We start from the raw sequence: 20836 nt of genomic DNA on the forward strand, positions 1-20836 counted from the left end.
TAATTTTACAATTTCTTTGAGTTTATCTAGGAAGTAATGTTCTGTCATCACCTAAAGCTCAGCTGTTATGACTTAAGTGCTATACAGAGTTCTTCTGAAGTACTTCTGTGTGTAACTGCACGCTTAAGTGCAGAGAGAAGATTTGTGCTGGACAGTGCCACACGTGCTGAGAAACGAGGCTGCTTCCCAGTGTCTTAGGCACCAGTCGTCAGGCTATTGTTGTCTAGGTGTGCAAATTTAGTAGTGTTGAGTGTATTGCTACTGCCTGTCATTCCTAGAGTGACTTAAATCTCCTGTTTCTATTTCTTTAGCAGAGATTTGTTGGATGGAAATGGTTATTAAGGAATTTGAGTCTGACAGATTGATAATAGAATTTTTTTTCTAAAAATTTGTGTTTATCTTGAAGAGCTAAGGAAATATTACCAGTCCTCTCAAAGCAAAAATATTTTTTGGTAACCAGAACTTTAATTTTGGTACTGTTATGTGAAGTTTAGTAAGCCTGGATGCACAAGGTCTTGCTGGGGTTTTTTTGTAAGATGCTTTTCCCTTTTCTCCTCTTAAGGAGACTGGCTTGCTGCCTTATTGCACTTGTCCTTTATGTAGCTTTTTGGAGTTGTCCAACTTGTAGTGGTAGCCCCAAAATGTCAACAGGTTTATTGTGGCTTTTTAGCATAAGGACAAAGAGTCTGATAGCTTGCAGTAAACAATCTTCTCCCTGACTCCTTAAATTTCCCAGAGCCTACTAAAGGCTACTAAGGAAACATCATCTCTAGAATAGTAGCAAATTGTTCATGTGTATATTTATTTTCAAAATGGGAAATGACAGCTATTTAGTAAAAGGATAACAGTAAAAAAAATTAAAACACCACATCATTTGAGATTTTTTTATTCTTTAGTACTTTTAAAGGTGGATATTTTGTTTATTTGCAGTGTCATCTTGGAACGAAGATATGCTTTCCAATGGACACTTTTTTTATCCCTCTATCTCAGTTTTCTGTTCCTTCAGTCTTTCTGTGTCTGATTCTAATAAACAGCTAGTAATACAATGTGTCTCTTTTGTGCTATTGTTTTGTAGTCTTAGGCAGCTTAAATGTGACTTAGAGCAGAGCAGCTTTTATATTTCATAGCAAGGATGAAAACTGGCAAATGTATTTTCTATAAAGTCCTTTTGTGGCAAGGATGAAATGTGTAGTGAGAGAAGATTAAGAAATTCAAGATTTAATATTACTCGAATTTGTAGCTTTCAATGAAATAATTTCCTTTCTTCTCTTGTGCAATGATTTGCATGTTAACTTGCTCTCTGCTGCATTATGCTTTGGCAAATAATTATATTTTATTATTCCCAACCTGTTTCTTGCAAATACAGTGTTGTATAATGGTGACCAGAAACTATTTTTTTGTTTTTAAATTCAGGTAAGTTAGCAACATGTTGAGAATCTAAAATGGAGACTGCTTCTCAGTGTTTGAATTGTATTGGATTATTTGTGAGATGGTGATGAATTGTCTGCTTTTAGTGAAATATCCTCATTATGTTCAGAAACACCTTGTTTTTTTACATAATCATCACTTGCTTCTTTTAGCTTGTTTGTTTACAAGCTACAAAGACAGGAATTCTTACTCCACAGAGGGATGCCAATTAGGTACCTGAGACTATCTACCTTCAAGGTCACTGTGGAAGCAAGCCTGTTTCCTATCTCAAGTACTCCACATTGCAAAAGTCATAGAATCATCAATGTTGGAAGAGACCTTCAAGACCATCTAGTCCAACTGTCAACATAGCACCACTATAATCACCCCTCAATCATACACTTCCAGAGATGGTGACTCCACCACCTGTCTGGGCAACTTATTCCAGTGCCTGACTGCTCTTTCAGTGAAGCTTTTCTTAATACCTAATATGAATCTCCCCTGCCACAACTTAAGGCCATTTCATTTCCTTTTACTTGAGACATGGCTGAAGAGGTCGTCCCCCACCTTGCTACAGATCCTTTCAGGTAGTTGTAGAGAGCAATGAGATTCCTCCTAAACTTTCTCTTCTCTGGGATAAACAACCCCAGCTACCTCAGCTGCTTCTCATAGGACATGTTTCCTAGACCCTTCACCACCTCAGCTGCCTTTCTCTGGCCATGCTCCAGCAGCTTGATGTCTTTTTTGTAGTGAGGGGCCCAGAACTGGAAACAAAACTCTGGGTGCAGCCTAACCAATGCCGAGTACAGGGGGATGATCAGTGCCCTGGTCCTGCTGGCCACACTATTCTTGATACAGGCCAGGATGTCATTTGCCTTCTTGGCCACCTGGACACACTGCTGGCTCATGTTCTGCTGGCTGTTGACCAGCACTCCAGGTCCTTTTCCAACGGGCTGCTTTCCAGCCACTCTTCCCCCAGTCTGTAGCACTGCCTGGGGTTGTTGTGGCCAAAGTGCAGGACCTGGCACTTGTCCTTATTGAATGACATGCTTGGTTTATGCAAGTCTTGCTCTTCCTAAAAGCTCTACTGCTACCAGTGGAATTTCTCACATAGTAGGATGTTAATCTTGTAGAGCAATTTGACTCAAAGGAAGGCTATGCTTTTTTAATCTTCTGGATCTTTAAGGAGCAAAAAAAATGTTAAAAGGTCTTTGACTCAGTCATTGGAAGTAACTTCTTTGGTCTTCTATGAAGTATTTCTGCTGGTAAAGGGAAAGGATGGATTGCTTTAAGTTCCAAAGATACTGAAATAAATTGTTGCAACCCAATTTCTCCTGTCTGCTGCCCATCCACTACGAATAATAATTATTTGAAATGAAGACATAGGATTTGTTCCACGTCGTATTCTCCTTTCTGCCTTCCTGTATTGTTAATGTTCTGCAAAGTCTTTATCATTTGTCAGCATCAGGGTGTTACAGCACCGGTTCCATGACTGAGCTGTTGGCTTCTGTGACTGAAATGTCTGGCAAAATGTCTGGGAGCTTGAGCTATGCTGTGGTTCTTGAGCAGATATTTTAGATCTGAAATCGCGTTTACTGAGTATATAAATAGCAGGCAGTCTAAAATGTGAACTTTAAAATTGAGGATGGCGGTACTTTTTGTCCTAAATATCTGTAAGGCAGAGTGTAAAGGATGCCTGGAGAAAGAGCAAAAGTGATAAGCAATACTCCTGTCTTTATGCCTTCAGTCAGGAAATAAGTGTTTTGTATCTGTTTATTTCATGTCAGAACTCTTTTAAGATAGATTGTGCTTAGTGATGGTCATGAGTGTCTTGATGGTCCATATATATATATATATATATATATATATATATATATATATGTGAATGCGTGTGTTTTCTTCATGAGAGTAGGAGTTGGGGGAAAAAAGACTGTTCAGTACTTCTGGTGACAGAGTTGAGGTTAAACCATAGCAATTCTGGAATCCTGTCCCTTCACAATGAGGTGTCAGAAGTTGTGTCCTCAGAAGGACAACCTGGGCAGGGCGGGGGAAGATGCCTTCCTACATCTTCCTTTCCTCCTTCTCCAGGCTGATTACAGTAGCATTTGAGAATTTGAAAGATTTTGAATATTCTTTGAATACCCTTGAAACTAACCTGGCCGTTTTGCTAGGAGCCAGCATGTTGCTGCATATGGTTCAGGTCTTGTTTAACTATTAGTTAACAACATCACCCAGAGATCTGCCCAGAAGCTGGATTGTTTGAAGTGGTGGGGTATGTGGGATAGTATGGGCCAGTACCTAGGGCAGTGGGTACCTGGAGTGTGTTTGCAGCTCACCCCTGAACAAGTGCTTAATCCAGAAAAACTAGTGAAATATTTGAGAAAAGTGTATGTCACCTTGGCACCTCCAAGAGGACCCAAATCACTGCAGCGTGTCAGGGGCTGGCTCAGGCCCATGGAGCCATGTTCAACACTGCTCAGTACCCTCAGGGGGAAAAAAAGGTCTCTGGATCTGACAATAATACAGAAACAGGCCCTGCAGCTACTCCAACCACCGTGACGGATGTTGTGGCTACTTCAGCCCTAGTGACAAACATTGTCACTGAAGCAGAGAAACATCTTGTGCTGGTGTCAGTTCCTCTGTGCACACCCTGTGAAAAAACTTTAGCAAAGAGAGTCAAGAAGGTCAAGGAGGCTGGAGAGAGCAGAGAGGGTGAGGAACCAGGGCCGTCATAGTGCCATTGCCAAGGTCATCACTTCCAGTGATAATGAGTATGTTTTTATTCAGGCATGTGCTGGATTTTATTTTCGAGGAGTTTCTTAATATAGTAATAGGTGATGTTATGTGTTAGTTAAGGGGTAGATGAGAGATGTAGGGTGGTGTTCCTGCATGCATAGCAGCTCTGTTAGGAGGTGATGTCTTGATAAGCTGTAGAGGCAACAATTAGTCTAGCAGTAACTAATCCATTAATTCCTGCATTATCAAGTGTGTAAGTTCAATAGATGCTCTTGTCTTACAGAGAATCATGTAAGAAGCCTTCACTCAGATCAAAATGAGAGCAAAAATAGATGTACTTTCTAGGGACCTGATCAGAAAGTGTGATGAGCCAGAAAGTTTGTATTGTGGGTTTCTTGATTTTTCAGGGCCGTGGTGTGTGAATAAAATCACTTTCTTATTTTATAGACTCTCAGTGGAATAATAGTGAGCGTATGAAATAAGAAGGAAATAAAACTTTGCCATTCATCCTGTGATGGTTGCTTCATTTTGGCACATAGAGCTATTACTCTTATTGTCCTAAAGCACTGTTCCTGTATAAGTCTATATGTATTTATTGGTAAAATAAATACAAAAAAAAGGCAGACATCTCTAGAGAAAATAAAAGGTCAAACCTGCTTTAAACTGCAGTGGAACTTTGGATCAAAGCTGATCTTAGCTATAGCCTGTTGGTTAGCCTGATTTAAAATATTTTGGTGTAACATGGAAGATTATTGAACTTTTTTTTGCTATTTCCTCTTCTGTGCACTTGGATCCCCAGCAGCAGCAGTGGTAGATTTCATTACACCCAAGCAATGAAATTCCTATTCTTTCTGTATAGTGCTTTCTGTGGACCATGAAATTATTCGCCTGTATGGAATATTGAGAGGTGTTAACTTTTCTAAAGCACTAACCATGTATAATTCAAAAGGGAAGTGTATGTAGAATATCCACACTGTACTGCTGTGCAAGTCTTGTGAATTTCCTTTTATTAATGTATGGGAATTTTCTCTTTAGACTGCATTGTTTTAAATAATTCAAAATAATTAGTTTGACACATATTTAAATGTGCTTATAATCCTATTATCCCAATTTATCTTACATGTTCTGCCTGGTCAACTATATTCCGAGTGTGCTTCCCTCTTCTAGAGCAAGTGGCATAGGATTTGTTGAATGTGGGGAATATGAAATGATATGGTTTAACATGCAGTGATGCAAACCATCTACTATACAGTCTGACTTTTAAGGGAAGCTTAAAAGAAAACACACTAAAGATGGGAACAAGTGATATATCCCTTTTCAAGGAGGAACGGGCTCTCAGCCCTGAATGAGTGCTGTCTGTTTTTAGTGGAGCTCTGGTACTGCATGGGCTATTTCATGACAGAGACTAGGGCAGTTCTACCTGGCCAGGTCTGCTATTGCTGCTGCTGTGTGGAGCAGGAGAAGGAAGAGGAGACATTGGGGGAACACAGACTACAAGGAAGGGACTGAAAATTTTCAGAAGACATAGGAAAAGGAATTCAGGGCACAGCTCCTTTAAACTTAATTTGTTCTCTGTTCACTGATCCTTGGGCTGAAGTCTGTTATTTCAGCCCAAGTTTCTTCCCTCTTCACCTGCTTCAAATCTGTGTATGAACCACCTTCAAATGTAATGGCTGGTTTCCTGGGTTCTGCACTTTCTAGTGAACATGTTGTGGGGCATGGAGAAGCTACCAGGTAACTCATTGTTTGAAGCACACGGCTGGCTGCCTTTCCTCAGGGCTCTGTGAAAGTCAGCTTTAGAAGAAAAATATCATATAATATGAATTTTTTTACAATTCTAGTCTAGTCATTTCAGTTTGCATTCTGGCTTCACCCTCCTGTGCTTACCATAGACTTCTGATTTTAAAGGCAGGAAGGGAAGTTGTTTCTAATCAAGATGTAAGATGTTTTTTTCCACTGATGACTATACTTCACTTCCAGTATGTTACCCTCCCTTTGCTTTTGTTGCATTCTCTTTCTTCCTGGGTCTTGCCTATGTAATTATTGCTGTAGAGTGTGCTTTCCTCATTGCCTGCTGGTTTGATGTGACACTGAAGGGCCCCATCATCCATGCTGAGTTCTTTTATGTTTATGCTGTATTAATTTTCTGCTTTTGCATATTCTACAAAACCATCTGTATGTAAGTGGCTTACAATCTATTTCTATGTTTCAAAAACTGTTCCTTTCAATTTTGAACAGGAAAAATTAAAGTCCTTTTGTTTTTCTTCTATACCTCTCCTCATGGATATCTGATAGTCAATTCTTGCTCTGACTAGAGTGTAACACTTGTACCCAGTTTTTGCTACTAATTTTATTTGCTCTTTCTGATCTTAATTCCACAGATGCTATAATAATTTTACTTGCCATTTGGTTTGGTAACTTTGATGTACTTGTGAAATGATAACTCAAGATACTTATCTTAAAGATATATTGAAGCCTCAGAATATTTTTGCATAGTATTTCAAGATAGAAGTCTATTGATACGGTTGAAATCTTGTTCAAAATCTCTTATGCATCAAATGTCACTGTAACTTTCTTCTGTGTTGACAAATGTAACACTGGTATTCACATCTATTCAAAAGGCTGCTACAAAGATGATTGAGATTTAGCACATCTCATTACATATGTCAGCTGCTTTTGCGTTTTGTTGATCCTTGCCTGTGTACATTAAAACACACAAGCTCTAGCACTGAAAATGTCTAAAGTTTCACTTAGTAAGTCTTTGGAAAAGTTGACACAACCTAAACTACTTCTCTGAAGAAGTTTTTTTTTTTTTTTGGCCCTTGTAAAGGGTAAAACCAGAGCGATTGACTTGTGCTGATGATTAGTCAGAAGGATTATTCATGAGATCATAAGTGTACCCTATTTAACATTAATGAAGGAGTTGATGGCTTTTATGCTTCTCCTAAGTGAATTTCTAAATAATTGGAACAAAGAAAGGCATTAAATTTTGTATAACAGGATGCAAATAAAAATAAATAGAACAGTGTCTTCGTTATGCTAACTTGTTCTTTTAATAAAAAATAGTTTCTTTGCATATCTATGTACTCTGTTGCCATGGCAGGAGTACAGCTGTTTCAGAGTAACAAAAACAACTTTAAAAATGTGGTTTTGGTAAACAAGCCTGCTTTCTCGTATTCTCCATGTGATGGTTGGAAAGAATTCTTCAGAAATTGGTTTTGTAGATATCTGTTCCTCCAAACTTTCTGTAAAATTGTCATGTTCTGCATGGTTTCTCTGTGATGTAATGAGCTTCTGGTCTGTTAACTCAAATGCTAAGGCCACTGACTGTTACATGTATCTTTAGGAAAGCCTTTAAAATAAGACAGTTAATAACAGCCAAGCTGCCACAAAGAACCCAAGGATTTTTAGCTTCCAAGAGCACCTGTCTTAATTAGGCTTACATAAAGTGGAAACGGTATGTGATATATTACACCTTTTATGTTGCAGTTGGATAGATTTGCCAGTATAAGAATTCCAAGAAGTAAAAAAGAAAGACCTCCTCTGCTCCATATGAAGCAGTCACATTCTACAGACTGGTCATCCACATCTATGGATCCAGAGGATTTTACTCCAAAACCCCTATCGGAAAGAGAAATCATAGCACTGTTTGAAAAAATGATGGTAAGAGTCTTACAGTGTGTCTTCTACTTCAAGAATGCCAAGATGGTTAACTGATAGGTGGGGAAACCCTCTTTTGTTCAGGTGTTCTAATCTTTATGTGAATATTTTTGTTGCTGTGAGTTGCAGTTATGTGGTTCTTAGGGTGTTTCTCAGGGAATAAAGTATTGGGATTATTTTTACAAGGTTTTGCACCAAATATGTTTAAAATGGAAATTAAAGGTTTCTAATTGTTAGAAGTGAGATCATGCAACACATTTTGAGGAGGAATGAGAAATGGGGAACCCTGCTTCCTTTCAAGACAGCCTGAAACTTTTACAAATGGATGTTATGCCTTGAAATGTCACAGCAGGTTTTTGATCTGAATTTATATTCCATGTCACTTTTGCACAAAAAAGAAGGCTTAAGGTTCTTGGCTCCAAAGCAAATTTGTCTGCAAATGCAGTCTCAAATTTGCTTCTTTCCTTAGCTGTCATTGTTACTGTGCTACAAAAGAGCAGTCATAAGGATCATGTGGCATTGGTACCACCTCAATAGCTTGAACTTTTTTGTCATGATTATGACATTTTGGGCAATTGAAAACTAAACATGGAATGGTCTTGAGAAAAGAGTGACTGCAATCTGAAGAGCACAAGAGAACCTTAACAAGGAGAGTGATGCTTAGATTATTATTTCTTTCTCTGCCTCACAGCAAGTAACAAGTAACTCTTGAAACACAAAGGGACTACAAGGCCATGAATGTGGAGGAAATGAAAAGTGCTATGAGGGAAGTACCTTTGTGGAATTTATAATTCCACAAATGACGGTTTAGTTTTGATGATGCTTTTGTAGAACTCTTAAGAACTGTAACTGAAAGACAGCATTCAGAATTTCAATGATTAAGCTGGTGAAGGAGAGGAATAATTAACTGTGTTATCAACCTTTTTGTTGGTAATTGTTCTCAAATGGTCTATTTTTATTGGTATACCTTGATGTCTTGCTTCTCATAGAAATTTCACAGTGAATGATGGTTGCTCAAATGTTAGGAAGTGGGAGTTTCTTTAATAAAACTTGAAGGTGTGCCTCCCTCACTACACCCCACTGTGTGCAGGTTGTATTTCTCTGCCATCCTACAGACATTCTGGTATAGGATAATCTGTGATGTTAATACTATGCCATAAAACATAGAAACTTTCAGTAAATCCTCAGGAACCTAATACTGTGTGTCTAGGTAAATAGAAATGCTTATATCCATGGATCCTGAAGTAATGAATTCCAATCTTAAAACTATGCAAAAATATGTTCAAGTAATGATGAAATGTGAATAATTTGTATGCTTTCCTACTTTTGTTGAATAACAAAGCACTTAAATGGTATTTGATAAGCTACTTTATCAGTGTTATTTTATCTATAACATGTACTACAGAAAGGATTTTTCAGATTATCCACATTTGAATGGACTGGAATTAAAGCTAGTTTAGTCACAGTAGATTACATAGCTAATTACATATTGTAGCCTCTAGTTTGCTGTTCTGATCAAATTAAGTGATTTGAGGAGGTGGATTGGTGACTGTTGTAGCCAGGATTTTAGAGCTAACTTTGCAGAAAATACAAATAGTCATGTGTTAGTACTGAAGGGAGAAGTTTTTAAATTCTGACAGTTTACAGTATGTTACCTTATAGTTTGGGTTTTTCTGGATGCATACTGCTTCCTATATATCTTTGCAATGGCATCCTGTCTGGTTTTGATAGCAAATATTATGAAAGAGGTCATAAAACCAGACAGTTAAAGCTAATCATTAACTGTCATTTAGTGCTGTTAGGAAAATATCCATGTGAGAGGATGCTTTCTTATTTTTCAAAGGGGTGTTGCTCACCTGTAGAATATATTTCAATTATTTAAGAAATAAAAGGATGGAGTTGAAGTATTTTATAAACTCAGCCACATCTGGTGTGCCTCTGGTATCACTGAATGCTTCTAATCTGTATAAATCATTTTAACAATGTTTCATTTGTTAAAAACAATAACAAGTTAATTGTTACTGCACAAACAGACAGGATATATCCTATAAATTAACTTGCTGTTATATCTAAGATTATGAAATACAGATTGTGCTGATAGTTTTCTTAATAATTGGATTTTTTTGTGATTAGAAGTTAGGTATTTTTGATTAAATTCAGAAGTTGCTTTTCAGAACACTTAAAAGCAAGTCTGAAAGAAACTACTTTAGACAGAAGAATCAACTTTGCAATAGCTATAGGATAATATGGAAAGCTTTTCTCTTTGTTCAAGTTAAGTTCACCAAAATTAACTGTATCCCAGCTGAAACCAGAACAGGGGTCCAACATTTTCTGCAATGACTTCTCACAGCTTGGATTTATACAAAACTAAATGTTTCTATGAACTGTGCTTGATTCTATTCTACTTGACATGAAAACTATTGAAAGACAGGGAAACTTTAATTTCAATATAGTATAAATTCTAAGGCTTGTCTGTGGTGTTTGATTTTTGACCAGGTGAAATAACTTCGATATTAAGTTTTTGTAGCTTCGATCTGATTTTGTAGCATTTCTCCTGCCAGCACTGGTGGGGATTCAGCTTATGAGTCTCAGCTGAAAATAACTGCAGTAATTCTTGCTAAGCTTGGGTAATGCACATAGTAATGCTGTATGTGCTTGTATATATGTCTGCCAAAATTGTTAATTGTTCCTTAAAACTTTTTTCTATTTTTTTTCACAATGATAGGAAATGCCATTTCTCATGGATGTGCAACTGACTACCATGATCAGAGCATTTCTAGGCTGGAATAGTAGAAGTCCCTATGTCAGAAATGACAGTGAATACCTACTGTGTGGGTTTGAGTGTAGAGCCCCTGCTCTTTTTACCTCTGGATTTATATTGGAGTGAATGATTTGTGATGGGGTTTTGGTAAAAGTTGAAGGAGTCGATTTAATGATCAAATCTTTAAGAATTTGGGCCTTACCTGTTGCAGAGGTGAATTATTTTGTGAACTACTCTCAGTGCAAACCAGATTCTGTCGCCCAGGATTAAGTATTTAAAAACTGAGGACAAGAATTTTGGAACAAATTAAAATTAAAAATTGAAGTTGAAATTAAAAATACCTAAGATACTAATTGAAGGACATTTATAAATGTTTTGGAAAGTGTTAAATAATGGATTTCTGTACTTTATTGCATGTGTGTGTGAAACTGTAGGTCATTTCTAGGAAGACAGTGTGCTAATTAATAATGATTGTGATGCACTTGTTAATCCCAGCGTAGCTGACTGGTTTCTTTTCAGTTTAAGTTGAAGTTGCAAGGGAAGATGGTTAAGAATCTTTATGGTTTTGATTAACATCTTAACTTATGAAGAGTTGTCTGTGTAACAGCTTTCAGTTGTCTTTTTGTGTCTTTATTTGAAATCAGTCTCTTATCTTTAAACCACTCTGTTGCTGTATGACATTTAGGACTTTTTCCTTTTTTCTTCTCTCACCTTCCAGGAAGATATGAATTTAAATGAAGACAAGAAGATGCCATTGAGAGAAAAGGATTTTAATACCAAAAAAGAAATGGTGATGCAATATATTAGCACTGCTTCAAAATCTGTGAGTAAATGTCTCTGAAGTACACCAAAATGACTTAATGATTGCATCACTTTTTCTCTCCAATAGCAAATAATGTATGCAGGTTACATTCTTTTGACCAGCTACTGTTTCTCGTAATGTGCTTTAAAAGTGTTTATGTCTGTCTCATTATTTTACCAGGCACGATGGCTGATAGACACTTGTGTTTGAAATGTGTCTTCTATACACAAGACAGCATTTCTTTTTGGTAAAGAGGTGGCTGTGAGTGGAGATAGAAAGATTCTGCAGAAAACTTCTTGCAAAAGTTTGGTGTAAACCTTTTTCTTTTTTAACATTGTTGAAATTTCTCAATTAAATTCCTTGACTCATGAGCCTTTCTCATACCTGACTTCACTACAGAATTCATGTTGTGATGTTATGTAATAACTGATAATGAAAATGTTGTACACAAAACCAATTAGTGTCCATTTTTTATTGTGGGGATAGTTATTGGTTGTTTTGAAACAATACAAGGAGTTGTATGTAAGGGCCAGTTTAAGGATTCAGTTGGTAAGAGAAGAACTGCTTAGTTTTTGCAAAGTGGGGACTGACTCCAGTGCTAAATGCTGCAGTGCTAATACTGTTCTCAGATATTTTGAATTTATTTAGAATTCATACTTTTGATTCTTTGACTCTCACTGCTGCATGTGACTAGATGTGTCAGTAGAAACGGCTTGTGTGTAATTTATCTAAGTACTAAGAAAAGAAAGCACTAAAAATAGTAATTTAAATGAGGTATTTGTCTTACTGTCTGCTTTAAATGATATGCTCTTTTAGTGTAATACTCTAGCACGTTTAGGAAGGTAGGTATTCCTAGTGCAGGACCGAACCGCCTGGAGATTGTTTTACCTGAGATGAGTTCATCAAAGCTTCTAGTCCTTTTATAGAATAACAGGTCCTTAATACCAGAAGAGTAGGTCTAGCTTGTAGGGTTTTTTTAGAGATATTTTATGGGAAATCAGGAAACTTTGGGTAGTAAATGTTACAACATTCTTGAATTTTATCTGCCCAAAACAGCATGCCAGTGTTTATATATCATGGACACCCCTAACTTCCACAAGTATTCTAAGACCTCAATTATTTGATCTTCAAAGTAATGTGACATGACTGGCTGTGCAGAGTTGCTGCATTCACATCTGTTGCAGGAATCTCAGAATCCTGATGTTGGTGATGTTAAGGCTCTCTTTCTCAAGAGAAAGATTTTCATGTTTTTGCTTCCTGGCACTTAATACTTGCAAAGCACTGAAACCTGTATAACAGAGTAGGTCTTTCATTCATCCTTCTTTCTGATTGCCTTTTGCAATAAATAATTTTTCTTTTGGTTGTCATTGCACTTGTGTTTTGGCAGTGAAGCTTCTTGCACTATGCCCAAAGCAGCGTAGTATGGTATATATATAGTATACCATATATGTGGTAGGCTATAGCATAAGGTACTCTGGTGAAGAGGACAGGTCTGTTTCCTCCCCCAGGGTAGTGATTTTTTCTGACCATTGTTGTCTTACATGTTTTCCTAAAGCTCTCAACAGCATTTTTTTCCTTTCTGTTCCCTTCCTCTGCTGCCAGCCTTTCTGCTGTGAGAGATTACTAAAGACCAGTCTACGCAGGGAAACTTGTCTTTTCTGAACTGTTTCTGTGATTTTGTCCTTACTGGAAGTTTCATTCACCTGTTGTATAACTGCGAGGAGCTGTTTCTGTGAGGCACAGGTTCAGCTGTTTGATACAGTAGAGCTGCAGATGATTTCAGATTAGTGCTAGAGCTCCTGTGATGGGAAATTCCTTCCCTCACCCTTGAGAACTCTCTGTTCCTGGCACGTGCTTTCAAGCCTCAAGTTTGTTGGACTGTCTAAGTCCCTTCTCAGGCTAGAGAGTGTAGTGCACTGCACAACCAGCATACTTGGCTAACTTTTGGTGTTCCTTGACTTCATGAAAGAATGTCATGCTTTTCAGAACAGGCGAAGTGCCATATGGCTCCTGACTGTTACATGCAACTAATCCTATCTCAGGTCTCTTTCTGTGAGTGATACTGCAGTAACTTCTTTTGATAGTTCATCATTCTCAAACTTTAAGGAGATGGGCACTAAGCTGTATTGTGTTGGGATAAATATCCTCATTCACAAGTGTTATGCAGAGTACTGAGCAGGTTTCACTTACAGCAGTTATCACTTTAAAAACTATTAAAATGAAGAACAAAGTCTGTACCCATAATGAAGGTCTGAAAATGGAGTAGCCTCTGATGATCGAACTGGACTTTACTATAATCAAAGCTTCACCATTGACTTCAGTATTGAAATTTCTGTTTCTTAAAAAATCCACAAGTCCTTTCCAGTATTCACAAAGCACACCTCTTTCTGCAGTAATACTTGCAGAAAAAGAAAAATTAAAAGGAAAATTCCATGTTATGGAGTTGATACTCAAGTGGAAATAAAACTGCATTGTTATTGTGTTAATCTGCTATAAGTTTTGCTGTTTTGTCTGTTCAAAACACACACAAACTGGATTTTTAAAATTAATTTTCTTCTCAAGATTTTGTTTTTGTTGTTCGCATTACTCCCTTGTAATGTTTTAACTAGATTAATTAATGCTGACTTCATGCTGCATCTGCTCACAGACCAGTTGTTCTTCAGTTGAGCAATTACATTTCTAGAGGCACTGATGCCTCAAGATGTTTCCTGTTTCTCAGTTAGCTTGAGCATTTTGAACTTAAGCAGCTTTTTCCATGCTGAAATATAGCTAATATAATCAGTTTCACAATTGGTACCAAATGCAGCTCTCATTTTATTTAGGCACTGGCAGATGTATCATATTCTTATTATGCTGCAGAACCTTGACATAACTATGAGTAAGTGATACTTGGCACTGTGGGTATGTTGTACAGACATCCACAGTTTATTAGTTCTTATGCATAAGGTAATGCTCTGGTGAGGAAACGAGTCTGAAACAGGATACCTGGTTACTGTCTGGATGTTGGTGTGAGCCTTGCTTGTGACAGTGTCTTCAGAGGGGTCAGATGAAGCTCTCTGAAATGTCATTCCAGTGCATTCTTATAGTCTGGCTGGGCTCTTCTCCCATGTGACCTTTCCACTGCACATATTACTACTGATTGCATTAAATACCTTCCAAAATATCTTCTAACTGTATGTCCAGTTCATATGACTGTCATATAAGACTGTGCATCAAAATAAAGCAATTTTAATGACTCTTTATAAGTATTTTGGTTATATTAGTTTGGTCAATTTTACAGGAGGAACTGCTGGGAGAAGTCACTGGAAATGACAGATGCTCCACTCAGGATATTAATCCATATGCTTAGGCATACAAGTAGTGCTTACCAAATAGTCTATGCACAGCAGGAGCTGCCAGCAGAATTTCTGGGACTTTTTGAAATTTCCAGTGGGGGACTTCTTTTAACTTTCTCTTAAATACTTTATCATGAAGGCTGTTAGGAGTTTGGTCATTTTGTCTTCAGTCAGTCTGTTATGTCATCTATGCAGAGCCCAGCTGGGAAGATCCATGGAAGAAAACTGAAAACACTGTTTCTTTTTGTTTGTGGGAGAATTTGTTGTTATGTTTTTGTTTTTTTTTTTTTCTCTGAGTTTCCTAGATTGCTTCTCCAGGCTCTCTCCTCAACTGTCATCCCTTCCTGGACATTTCCTCTACTTTTTTTGTAGAACATAGTTATTGGAAGTGGCTTTCATATTTAAGCAAATAGGATTCTCCATCAATTCAGAGACATGTTTGGAATGACATTCCATGTACTATGTGTGGTGTTCCAAAATATGAGATGCCATCTTTTTGGGATGATTCCTGGCAGAAGTCTGTTTTTGATGTCTGGAGCATCTGCTTATTGAGTCTGAGAAAATATAGTTTGAGCAGAGAGTATTCTAGCCCACAGTGCGTTGTGGAACAGAATGATTGAGACTGGAAGAGACCTCTGGAGACTGTCTTGTCCAACCTCTCACCAATGCCCCTTTTAATATCTCTGACAGAGGAGACTATACAGCCTGCCTGGGCAACCTGTTCAGTGCTTGACCTGCCACATACTTTAAAAAAAAAGGGAGAAGGGGAGAAGTTTTTGTCTTTAATCAATTTCCTGTATTTCAGTTTGTGCTTTTTGTCCTTTCACTGATAGGGTTCCCCTGAGCCTTTTCTTCTTGAAGTTAAGCAGTCCCAGTTTTATTAGCCTCTCCAGGTACTACAGTCTCTCCTGTAATTGTGTCCACAGCTCATTTTGAACTCGTTCCAATATGTCCATGTCTCTCTTATGCTGGGGAGTCAGGAACTGGCTACAGTACTCCAGGTGTCTCACCACTGCTGAGCTGAGGGGAAGGATCATCTCCTTGGACCAGCTGTTGAAGCATTTACCTGTGGTCAACTTGTCATCCATCAGAACCCCTATTTTTCTGCAAACCTGCTTTCCAGCTGCTTGGCCCCAAAACATATTGGTGCTTGGGATTATTCCTCCTCAGGTTCAAGATTTACCGTTTTCTGTTGTGAAACTCCCTGAAATTCCTCTGTCCTTTTCATCCTGTCATGTCCCTTTGAATGGCAGTTCAGCTGCCTGGTCTGTCAGTCACACTTCCCAGCTTTTGACTTCAAGTCTCTGCTGGAAGCTGTTTAATGATCTGTTTCATGAGGATCTTCCAAAGTGAGAAATGTCATCTGTATGCAGCTATCTATAATAACCTAATGAGACCACATCACCACTTACAGTGAATAGTTTAAGTTATTGCACTGCAAGTTTAATTGTCTTCAATTCCTGACTTAAGCCACTAGTTAATCAAGAATTATTTAGAAACATGACAGTTGTGCTTCTGTGCTCAAAACAAGGAGCCTTGCAATGAACAAACTCAAGTATCGGTGTGCCTTGTTTTTTGAAATTAGATAAGTTCTGTAGAAAATATATCAATCCTTCATGTGAAATGGGTATCAGGTGGAGTCGATTTCTTATTTTTCAAAGTCTACAAATTTAGTCTTTGCTACTACTGCAAAAGAAGGAGAGGAGGATACTCCTACGAATAGGGTCAATGCCTCTTAGATTTGCCCTTTTATTGCAAACTGTAGAACTTCATTAGTTCAGTAGAACCATTGCTTTGTTTGAAAAAATGGATACTATATATCCTTCAGAAAAGTCATTAATGGCTTGAATTTGTTTTAATCAACATTTGGCACCACAGATACAGTGATGAGTCAAAGTGTCTTTCAGGCTATATTGTTTGGAACAGAAAATAATTGTGTGAAACTACTTTTGCTGTGCTGCGTGAGCTTGCTATTGCATTTTCTTTTTTATCTCCCTTTTCTCCACATCTCCATTTGCCTCCCCACCTGCCCAAAAGAGCAAAACCCAAAAAGCAAGGCAAAATCCAAACCTGAAGGTTTGAGTATGTTATTGCATCAATAATCTTATTTGTGTTGTACTGCAGTCTTACAGATGGCAAACACAATGAATGAGCAGCTGGGGTTTAGCTTTAGAATTTCAGTGGTTCTAAAGGACTCTTTTTAGATTTTTTTTTTCATTTTTATTTTTTAAGTTCTTTTGCTTTAGCCTTTAAAGCTGGAGCTAATCAACGTCATATAGTCCCTATCTGAAGGATCTTTAAGGGAAAAGTGTTTTACAATTCTATCTACAAGAACAGAAGTTACTGCAGTAACTCCCTGAACACTCTTCTGGTGCACTGTATTCTTACGTGACTGCAGTCACCCTTTGGAACTTGTGCCTTGGGATCTCTTCAGAGAACCTCAGAATTGGTTTTTATTTTGTTGAAAATTTAAAAGTAAGGTGTTTGCAATTCTTAAACAGAACTCGTTCATTACAAAAATTCTATTTCACTGAGCATGTGTGGAAATTTGTACATTTGATGCCTGCTGCTTTTGTCTACTGATTATTCATAAAATGACCAAAATTTAGTCAGCATTTGGCCTATAGAAGATAGACATCACTTACAGGTTTAGGTCTACATTATGTATTTTTCAAGAAACAGAAATAAAGGTTAGCCATTAATAATCTATTCAAGCTCTATATGCATCAAAACCCCCCAAATGTATTTTCTCTGTTTCAGGGAAGTCTCAAGAACAGTAGGAAGATTTCACCTCAAGAATTTATTCAGGATTTAAAATCTGGGTCAACAGATGAAAGACTAGTCAGTTGCTTAGAATCTCTCCGTGTGTCCTTGACTAGTAATCCTGTCAGGTAACATCATTAACACATATTGCAGAGATTAATGATATTCTAATTTCTTAATGGATTAAAATTAATGGATATGTAGATGTACACGTTTCAAGGTTTTCCAGTTAATGGATGTGTATGCATTAGTGAACGATTGTAACTTTTTTCCATTGATTATTTATCTTCTGTAGTTCTATTATCTTTTAATAGAGTTCAATGATCTTTACAAGGTGATGCTAAGAGAAGGTCAATTAAATGTAGTGCAGAGCAATTTCCTTTGTTTGCTAGTGGTAAATAGTAATATTTTTTTTCCATTTTCATTTTTGAAATATTCTCTACCTCTGTGATCTTTTAAATTATTTTGTCAAGGTGATCAATAATGGGAGTTAGGCACCTTTATGTAAGTTTGTTCAGCAGAAGTCATTTATATTTTAATAGTGTGTTACTTTTTCTGTCCACTGTACTTTAAACTTCTTTCCTTGCTGCCCTCTGGTTATGTTTTCTGAATCTGTAGGGTTTATCTATACAGAAGAAAACATAACACTCATTTATTTGTGCTTTTTTGAAAGAAGGTTAACACTACAGTAATTACTGATATAACTCTTTAATTGTGATTTGATCCGTGCAGCTTGATTTGGGAATGCTGACTTCATTGTATTTTTTTCTATTCTACTCTATTTGCATCCTTTCTTTTTAGAGTTACTGTTTAAGATAATGATTGAAGACATGATTTCAGGAAACTGTTTTGGGTTTAGTTCAAAATAATGAAAATGAAATGTTGGGAATGCTTGTGATGGGACGTCATTAAAAAGATTACACAACTTTCTATTTTCTGTGCCTGTCTCGGCAGAGTTGTTCATATGGGTCTTCTGTATGGGTATTTACTTCTACTATGAATTTGTTTTTCAACTGGATTGTCTTGTCTTATTTAGAATATGTAATGGTTCACATGGGAATAAACATGCTTTACATTAACCTGAGTTATTCTGATAGTTTGACAGACTGTATACTTCTTTCATGAATGTGAAACTACTCTTGCATATAGTATTGTTTACCCTTCTTAAAAAAGAGCACAACAACCCACAACCCCAGCAATTATCTTCTATTTACACTTGGGTTGACTTAATAAAGAAAACTGCTTATTAGTATAGTCTTGGAAAGAGAAGCACAAAATCTATGAAGTTTGTGACAACTTCTATTTAGAGCAATCTTTTCTCTCTATTCTTGATATGAGTGTATAGTTTCATATTTTTGTTTGTCATTTCCTTTGCTGCCTCTGTCCTACACACCAAAAGAAAAGTTAACCCCCTCCCACAAAAAACTAAACCAAACCCTTTGATCTTGGTGAGGTGCTGACTCCCCTGACAGTACAGTACAATATGTAGGAGGACATGAAGGGATGAGGAAGTATCAGACTAAGGAGTGTGGAGGCCAGCTATGAGAGAATGGTGTTGGTCCATATTGAGATATTTGATAGAGAATTCAAGTTGAATTGAACTGTGATGTTGTAATAGAGCACCTGGTCAGTACCAAGTCTGACAATGAGTATTATTTGGAAGAACAAAGTACAGAAGCTTAAAAGTTTTACAGCCTCTAAATATTATGAAATTTTGGACTAAGTAGGTTTTCCAGGAAAGTTTCCGTTTGAGTAAGGAATAGAAATGTGTAGATAAATGTTATGCATGCAGAGTAAAGAGTAAGGGCTTTTATCAATGGTGACATGGAAACCCAAATGTTTCAATTTCATAAGATTAGTTCATTTTATGTCAATCCTTCAAAACATGCTAGAAAGGAATGATGCATTGTTGATATCAAAGTATTGCACCAACACCTTTGAGAAATGATTTTACCTTCTTGGTGCAAGTAGTTCTAGATTGCAACACAGGCTTTAACTTTATTCAGTCAAATATCAACTACAGTAGGTAAAAAAGTTCACAGTGGAATCTGAAGTCCTAGCTGGACCATAATTTATTAAAGTTTAACTTTAATTTGAAACATGAAGCAGAACAAGAGACAACATAAAAGGAGTGTAATGCTTAGATTGGAGAGAAAATCATTAAGTTAATGGATGAATAGCGTAAAAATAGGTCTGAATTTGAGAGATTTGAGTTGGAAATAGAGTGACTATGGCTTGAAAAAACACCAGAGAGGAGGTATTTAAGTAGGCAGCAGTTTAATAAACAAAAGGTCTACTACTTGTCCGTGAACACGTTGTAGACTACAAATCAAAAGAAAGATCACAACCAGTGGAACATATGAGTCCTGAAACAGTCTTCTGGTGTATTGAATGGTGCTGAGGAAAGACTGTTGAGATAGACCTCGCTAGGCTTTAAACAGAGCATTTAAAATTAACCTTAATTAAAAACATAAATACATATGTAGGGATTATATTAAAATTTACCAAAAATGGAGCTGTGACACTCTGGTTTTCATACTATAAATTTGTGGAATAAGCATTTCTAAAACATGTTTCTAACATGTAGCAACAATTGATGTTTATTGGGAGCAGATAATGGTGACCTTGATTTTCCTGTAAGCTGCCAGAGCTTTCAGTAAGAACTTGCTTTGACACAAAAATGCTGAACTCTGCTTCAGCTGCTATAAATCTATGATTAATTTAGACTTTGGCTTCATGTGATATGGACAATGAGAAATAACTGATGAAACCTTGGGATTTTATTTTGTGCATGTATAAAAACAAAGGATAAAAATGCGCTGCTTTTAACAGGATGAGAATTAATTTTAGATTGAATTTAGCCTGACATTTTTCCCATTTGTAGGACGTGGTATTTTTGACAATATATAATTTATGTTTTTTTCTTACTTTTCAATTACTATATTTTAATCAACTTTTAAATCTTGTTGACATTTCAGTTTCTAATGCAAGAAGTAGTTCTACAACATTGTTTGCAATTAGTCTTTTTTCAAAAATGTATTTTTAGTTCACAGGAAAATTCTGAATTAAATGATATTAGTAGTTTGATCCCTGGTACTTAAAAAAATGTATTGAAACCTATGGCTTACTGCAAAAAAATTATAAAAGCGTCTGATCTGGTTTTCTATTCCCCTAATTTTAAGTACTGCTGTCATTATGCTGTTACGTGTGTTTGATATGAGGGAGTTTTGAGCAATATGAAACAGGACCATGAAGCAGTTGTCTCATGTAGAAACAACTTGCCGAGGGTTTAATTTCACCAAAAGTAGCTTTGGTAGTAGCTAAAATTTAAATTTTTTGTTGTCTTCACTTGGAGATATTTTGGGTTTAAAA

General features: G+C 36.9%; 1 protein-coding gene across 2 annotated transcripts in view; it reads left to right on the forward strand.

Moving 5' to 3' along the window:
• The window catches only part of DIAPH3 (diaphanous related formin 3), a 214861-nt gene that overhangs the window by 12338 nt on the left and 181687 nt on the right, over positions 1 to 20836 (forward strand). For both annotated transcript variants that reach the window (XM_071570608.1, XM_071570618.1), the window contains 3 exons: positions 7633 to 7806; positions 11283 to 11387; positions 17462 to 17592. In XM_071570608.1, coding sequence (XP_071426709.1) covers positions 7633 to 7806; positions 11283 to 11387; positions 17462 to 17592 — 410 coding nt within the window. The remainder of the gene's footprint in view (positions 1 to 7632; positions 7807 to 11282; positions 11388 to 17461; positions 17593 to 20836) is intronic.

Source organism: Pithys albifrons, chromosome 1 (genome assembly GCF_047495875.1).
Source record: "Pithys albifrons albifrons isolate INPA30051 chromosome 1, PitAlb_v1, whole genome shotgun sequence".
Lineage (NCBI taxonomy): Eukaryota > Metazoa > Chordata > Aves > Passeriformes > Thamnophilidae > Pithys > Pithys albifrons.